The 7,626-nt window shown below is 42.6% G+C and overlaps 1 protein-coding gene across 8 annotated transcripts in view; it reads left to right on the top strand.

Annotated features, from left to right (window-relative positions):
• ldb2b (LIM domain binding 2b) overlaps window positions 1–5,859 on the top strand; it is a 34,094-nt gene extending 28,235 nt beyond the window's left edge. The window contains exons 6-11 of one of the 8 annotated variants that reach the window (XM_076294017.1): window positions 634–757; window positions 2,088–2,120; window positions 2,217–2,267; window positions 2,508–2,638; window positions 4,144–4,242; window positions 5,236–5,859. In XM_076294017.1, the coding sequence (XP_076150132.1) occupies window positions 634–757; window positions 2,088–2,120; window positions 2,217–2,267; window positions 2,508–2,638; window positions 4,144–4,242; window positions 5,236–5,466 (669 nt within the window). In that variant the 3' untranslated portion in view covers window positions 5,467–5,859. The remainder of the gene's footprint in view (window positions 1–633; window positions 758–2,087; window positions 2,121–2,216; window positions 2,268–2,507; window positions 2,639–4,143; window positions 4,243–5,235) is intronic. The other 7 variants (XM_076294019.1, XM_076294024.1, XM_076294025.1 and 4 more) reach the window with 7 other exon arrangements.
• Window positions 5,860–7,626: the final 1,767 nt, after the last annotated feature.

Below are 7,626 nucleotides of genomic sequence, written 5' to 3' on the forward strand. Positions count from 1 at the left end.
TCCTGCAGTCTACATGTACTGCATATACGCACACACACACACACACACACACACACACACACACACACACACGCACGCGTATGTTCATAGATACACACACACACAGAATAAGAGAAAGTGTGAGATGGTGCAAAATGTGAGGAAGAGAGAGAGGAGAGAGGGAGAGAGAGAGAAAGAAAGGGAGAGAGAAATAGAGAGAGAGAAGAAGAGAGAGAGAGAGTTAATCAGATGCAGATTTAGTCCCTGTGGATTTGGCTCTTTTTAGTCTGTTTGGTACAGACAGGACTGTATCCCCCCTGCTCCAACCTATGTCTTTGTATCTGATGCATGTGTGAGCACATGAACATGTGTCTGTGTGTACTGTGTGCACTTTCAGCACTCACATGTCCTAGCTATCGTCATATATGTCACATATTGCACATATATACACACGAGTGTGTGTGTGTGTGTGTGTGTGTGTGTGTGTGTGTGTGTGTGTGTGTGTGTGTGTGTGTGTGTGTGTGTGTGTGTGTGTGTGTGTGTGTGTGTGTGTGTGTGTGTGTGTGTGTGTGTGTGTGTGTGTGTGTGTGTGTGTGTGTGTGTGTGTGTGCTGTCAGACACTGAAGTAAAGCTGTGCCTTGTCTTTTTTCGCAGCTGTGTGTAATTCTTGAACCCATGCAAGAGTTAATGTCGCGCCACAAGACATACAACCTGAGCCCGCGCGACTGCCTAAAGACCTGCCTGTTCCAGAAGTGGCAGCGCATGGTAGCACCCCCAGGTAGGGCCAAGTGCTGGACGCAGACGTGGACGAGCGTACGGGGGTCTGACTGGGAAGCGGTAGACATATGTTTGACTTCTCACTGTCGCTCTGTTTATGCAAGAGCTTGGGTGGCCAGCTCAGACAATTCTTCTTGCTTGGAGAGAACACACACAAACTGTCTCTTTTTCACACACACACACACACACACACACACACACACACACACAAGCACACACAAACCCATTTCCGACACACATACACACATATTCATACACACACACATACACACACTGCTCTCATCCATGTCTTTCCTGCCATTCTTCTCCTCTTATCTGCACATTGTGAACATCCCTCCTTTCTTTCTCCAAGGGAAGGAAGCAGGCATACACGCCGGAGCTGATAACCCCAGCGCCTGGCTCTGAGAGGGTTAACGCCACTAACCCGCTCTCCTGTTTATTTCAGCCTTGTTCTGTTTCTCTATTCTCTTTTAGTTCCTTTCTTTTGAGGTAAACAATACCATTAAGCCTACAGTGGTAAAGCTTGTTTTTGAGCGTGGTAAACATATTTCCTATTCGCAATTAACATTTCAAAGACAGCGGGTGTGCATCGTCCAGGGTATAACGGATTTCGGCAGAAACAAATGTGGACTAATTAATTAAGTAGTTGACCTTGAGTGTATTCTGTATATTGTGCTTAAGTTCAAAAGAATACAAAATCATTTCCCCAGGTAGAAGTGGATTAGAAGGTAATTCAGAGTATTGTTGTTATTTTTATTTTTTATACCTCTTCAAATCAAAGAAAACATGCTTTATGTTTTTGAGAAGTAAACAAAATAAATAACTTGATTCTGTTACATATTGTTAATTGTTCTCCATCTGGAGGATAGAAACACAGGTTAGAGATACTGGCGCCCCGCAGCAAGATGTGTCTGATAGCGCACCCCCCACCCCCCCCGCCTCCTCCTCCCCTCCCCCATCCTCTCCACCCCCACACCTCCTGACTGCCAATGAAATATGCCCCTATTGCACAGCCAAACAATGTCTGCCTGTGCCAGTGTAGAAATGGGGTGGTTGGTAATGGTTATGTCTTATGCTTTCAGCAGGAGAGTTTTGAACATTCTAACAAAAGATTCCTTTCCGTGACTATTTAAGATTCTAAAAATCTATGTTAAATGATGAAATCAGATATTCTTTAGAATGTTCATTTTAAAACATACTCACAAAGATCCTTGATTACTCGCAAGATAGAGCAACATAATTCATTTTAACCCTCTCTGATACTCGTCACACCGGTGTGACTGCACTTGCTATTCCCTCTCACAGCTAACACTGCTCTTTGTGTGTTACAGAGGTGAGGGCAGACACAGACAGAAAGACAGAGAGTGAGTGAGAGAAAGAGAGAGAAAGAGAGAGTGTGTGTGAGAGACAGAGAGAGTAAGAATATATATATATTAAAAAATCTTTTTTTTTTCTCTTAGGTCATCCTCCCAACTTCAAATCAGAAATATTTCCAACAAACCACAAAAAAGGTACTTAACGTCCATATACTGTACATCCATCCATTCATGTGTTCATCTAACCATCAGTCTATCAGCTACTTCTCCCTCATCCTTTCATCCATGCACACATGCATCCAACTTATCTAACCATGCTCTCATCTGTTCATCTGTTTACCCCTACACATATTCAGCCTACATCATAGATGTTGGTCTGCTGCCTAATGGAAACTCACTGTCCATCTCTTCTCTCCCCTGTGATGTGATTGGCAGCTGAGCCAGCCCGACAGACGACGACAAAGAGGCGGAAAAGGAAGAACTCGGCAAGCAGTGCGTCCAGTGGCGTGGGCAACAGCAAGAAGCGCAGCCCGGCCAGCACCTTCAGTCTGTCCACACAGGTACCTGTAAGGAACCCCAGATTTCTGTCTTCCTACATGTAGTCGCACACACACACACACACACACACACACACACACACACACACACACACACAGACACATCTGCACACACACACACACACATACACACACACACACACACACACACACACACACACACACACACACACACACACACACACACACACACACACACACACACACACACACACACACACACACTGCTTAAGATGAGACACTTAAGTGTGAAGGGAATGAATCGTTTTAGAGGGAAGGGAGGCAGCAGGCATCAGTTCAGTGACACAGCTATTCACACTAGAGGGGACATGGCCTAGGTGTGTATGTGTGTGTTTTTGTGTTTTGTGTTTTGTGTGTGTGTGTGTGTGTGTGTGTGCGTGTGTGTGTGTGTGTGTGTGTGTGTGTGTGTGTGTGTGTGTGTGTGCCTGCGTGCGTGTGTGTACATATGTGTGAATTTGTGCATGTGTGTGTTAGAGAAAGAAATAAGGGTTAGAGCTCATTCGCTGATAGAAAGGCTATTCTGTTGACAGTATCAACAGTGCCCCCTACTGTTACTTGAGGAAAATTGCAACCTATTCAGTAAGTGACCTTGCAGTGAAATTAAAATATATTTTGATGGTCAAACTGCATATCAACATGTAACATGTTTATGCATTTATATTAACCCAGGACAGTTCTTAAAATCAATGGTAGCACTCACCTTTTAAATGCTGGTAAAGAAGCTAGTGTGTCTGAGTTTTGTCCTGAGCTGGTCCTGGTCATTAATCAGAAAAGCTGATTAATCCCATCTGTTGATCACCGAGATATAACACTATTTTGCTTTAATTCATTTACATGTTTTTATGTGTTATTTTATGATGGTTTTCAAATGTAAGTGATTACATTCGAATGTGAGTCTGATTTAAATATAATGTTATATGTATGTGTGTAATTATAGTTTTCATTCCATCTTAGTTCATATTAAAAAATATTTTGATTAGCCTATTAGTGTTCCACCTACAACTAACAAACACCTTAGTTGATGCTCTTCATATGCAAACACAGTTGCATATGAAGAGCATCACAAAAATCATAGTTACAGCTCTTATATTGACCAACATAACATAAACACTTCTCCCCAAGTAGCAAGTTTAAATGTATCACCACATTACATTACAAATAACTTTTATCAACCTTACTCGATTTGCCAAATCACATATTTCCAACTGCACCACAATCTCATTTCACTATTTCTGCAAATTAATTTTTAACTCTAAGAGCATTCCCTTTCAATGCACAGGTTTTCATGTAGCTAACCTGGCTTTTAGTATGCATAAGCAGCCATTAACATTGCACTAGTAAGATAACACTAATTCAAATGTAGCTGGTCCTCTATGTGTCTCTGTTGTAAGTGCTAGTGTCCTGTTACCTCTAGCATGTAGCCTACATCTCAGTTAGTTAGCGTGTAGCTTGTTAGCTTGTCTGACTCTCTTTCTCTATGTGATTGTAATTAGTGCTCTCCGTCTCTGGTTCCCCCAGCCCAAAGCGGCCGGCGGAGTGACGGGGGGGTTTTCCGCGGCGCGCGGAGGCGGGTGGCCGGAGACGGAGCCGGGGTAGGTGTGACTGACAGGCGGTGCCAAACAACAGATGGCAAGCCCAGGGCCTGCTGCCAGTCAGCACGTGCCATACTAACGACTCAATTACATATGCAAATGAGCTAAATCAGCAGGCATATTGTACCGTAGTTGACGAGTAGACCTAAAGTAATGAACTGAAGTAATTAAGTTGTTGGAAATTTACACATTTGTTTTTCTCTTTTCATTGTGCAAAAGGGGGCTTATTTTTAGAGAGTGTAGTGAGAAAAGGTGTGTGTCCAGTATGTGTGTGTGTGTGTGAGAGAGAGAAAGAGAGAGAGAGAGAGAAAGAGAAATAGACAGAGAGAGAGAGAGAGAGAGAGTCAGAATGTAGAGCAGAGAAATACTACACCAATAACTACACTGCAGTATAGATAAGTGTCTCCTCTTGACATCTAGTCTGTACCGTACTTAGAGCAGAAATAGACTGTGAGGTAAACACACACTTATACAGACGCATAAACACACACACACACACACACACACACACACACACACACACACACACACACACACACTGCTCACTTAATAATAACACCTCACACTGTTACTCACTTCAAGTTGCTTGTAAAGTTAGCTGACATATTCAACAGTTTATCTGCAATGATGGTTATCATTAGGTAGGAGAGACTGCTTTCATTTGATGGAATAATAAGCAGTTCATTCTGTCTCTCCTCCCCTGTTTCTTTCTTTGCTGTCTCTCTCTCTCTCTCTCTGCTATTTTTGTCCCATCTGTCCTTTCCCTGACATTCTCCCTCTATCCAACACTCCTAATCCATACCTCTTTCTATCTGTCTGTTTCTGTTTCTCCTCATTTTTTCTTCCTTGTGTCGAACCTCTCCTGCTTCCCTGTCCCTGCCAAATTCTTTCATGCATTCTGCTCCATATCGCCCATCTTTATCCCTTTTCTGTCCTCCTCCCTTTCTTCCTCTTCCTCCATCTCTTCCCTTTCCTCCCTCTCTTTCCCTGCAGGATGTGATGGTGGTAGGGGAGCCCACTCTGATGGGTGGTGAGTTTGGGGACGAGGATGAGCGTCTGATCACCCGTCTGGAGAACACGCAGTATGACGCCGCCAACGGCCTTGATGACGAGGAGGACTACACTTCCTCCCCGGCGCTAGGCAACAACGGCCCCTGGAACAGCAAGCCCCCAAACCCCCAGGACAGCAAGACCGACGCCACGGCAACCCAGCCAAGCCAGTAGCACAACCGCACCACCCACACCCCCATCACCACAGAATGGCAAGTCACCATGCAGGTTCTAAACAAGAACCCCAAGGACTCTATATACAACTCTCTCTGTAGTAACAGCTCAGTAAACAGACACTGTGTCAATACAAATCCCATAGCATGAAATATTACTGCAAAACAACCTTAGCCAACTGAATTCCTCAGCAATGATGTTCTCCAAGTAACCAAGTCTGGGCCCACGATTCAGAGAGAAAGACTGAACTCAATGGGCACTCATTCTGCAGGACTCATTAACAATCACCGAGGAGTGGAATTTTGCATATGCACTGTATATAAACTGGTAGAGTTTGGCGAACAGAGAAAAGGAATGCGTTGGACATGAACACCAACCCCCTCCCCCATCCCCCCTCCCCCGAACTGCGTATTGAACAGAGTTGAAGATTGATCCAGTTGACCGTCCAACTATAACAAAGTTGATCGATGGCCCAACTCAAACTGAGCAGGACTCTGTGTAAAAGCCTTCATCAGCACGAGCAAACCTGGACCAGGTGTGGGCCTAACACAGGACCCACTCAGCCTAGAAAGACGTTGGAAATAATGAGGGTCTTTTTTCTCCTTTTTGAAAGAAAGACAATAGGTTGTCTTGACATATTGGGTTTTTTAGTAAACAGTGAACACATCAATTTTGTTGTTGTTGTTCTTGTTGTCATTGTTGCTTTTCGTGGCGACGCAGTAAGCTACTGTCCCATTGTTTTCTCCATCTCCGAGTTGAAGTCATTTTCTACAGCCTCTCTGCCCACACAGATCCCTCCCCATTTTATACATCTGTGTACAGTGTAACATATCAGCTCTCCTTCACACCCACACACATATGTACATAGCATCTGATTCTCTCTGCCTCATTTTTTACACCCATGTACAGCAATTTGTATCTATGTTTTCTTCCATTTATTTGAAGCCACACAGAAGTTGTAAAAAAAAAACCTTTGTGAATGTCATATTGTATGGCAATGGTTTGTTAAACAATGTTCCCCCTGGTGATTTATTATTCATCATCTTTTACGCAGACGGTTTGTCTGACGAAGCTTCATTTTTTTTTTTTTGGTAAAAAAAGAAAGAAAAATCACAAGAAATTTATATTTTGGTGGTTTTTTTTTTAAACATTAAATTTCCTCTCATGAATAACATGTAAATTATGAAGTCACTCTGAAGACCAAAAAGTCCCACTCCTTGTGTAGTAAACAACTGGTCATATTTACTGATGTCATTCTAAAATAAAAAAACATTGAGTTTGAACACAGTTCATGAGCAGACAGTAGATGTTACATGTTTGTTTTGTTCTTTTTATGGTTAATGTTTTTTTTATTTGTATTCCCAATCTAAACAACATTCTGGATGATAATACATATACAATTGCAACCAATTCGTAGGGTATAATTTCTAATTAATTTGAATAATATATTAGCTGTTTGTATAATCAAGGAGTTGAAATGGCCATAAATGTCATCTGTTAAAAGCAGGCGTAACATTGCTTGTAGGAATTTATGACCATAATCTACTATAGTATAATTTCATTATCATAACAATACTATGCACAAATAAATATCTTAGTAAAACATTTGTTGCTTGTGTTAGATCAGAGCACAAGTCAATAATCCTGTAAAGCTTCTTGAGCTGAGCAAAACAGATGAACACCTGAACTTACTAACCACTAAATATAGGAGTTAAGCCCACCCTGGGAATTTTACCTTAAGTATCTCACCAATCTTTTTCTTACATGGGTGCAAGTGTGTGTGTGTGTGTGTGTGTGTGTGTGTGTGTGTGTGTGTGTGTGTGTGTGTGTGTGTGTGTGTGTGTGTGTGTGTGTGTGTGTGTGTGTGTGTGTGTGTGTGTGTCTGTCTAGGACTGTGTGTGTGTTGGTAAGGTCAGTGCATGTCTGTCTGATCATTTCTGACGTGAGAGCATGTGATTGTAATTACTGGGGATTTCCCCCCCTCTTTAAAAAGCATCTGGTTGATTTCTTTTGAAATCTCTGCTCCGGTTAACTCCTGGTGGCTTTATGACCAAACGTTGCCCGGGAGAAAATTGAATTTAGTGTGTGGGGGTGGGGACTTGTTTCCCTTTTGCGGTGTTTGTGTGTGTGTGTGTGTGTGTGTGTGTGTGTGTGTGTGTG

Source organism: Alosa pseudoharengus, unplaced genomic scaffold (genome assembly GCF_046254945.1).
Source record: "Alosa pseudoharengus isolate Yale_2024_CS ecotype anadromous, Long Island Sound unplaced genomic scaffold, YU_APseudo_1.1 YU_APseudo_1.1_scf_2, whole genome shotgun sequence".
Lineage (NCBI taxonomy): Eukaryota > Metazoa > Chordata > Actinopteri > Clupeiformes > Clupeidae > Alosa > Alosa pseudoharengus.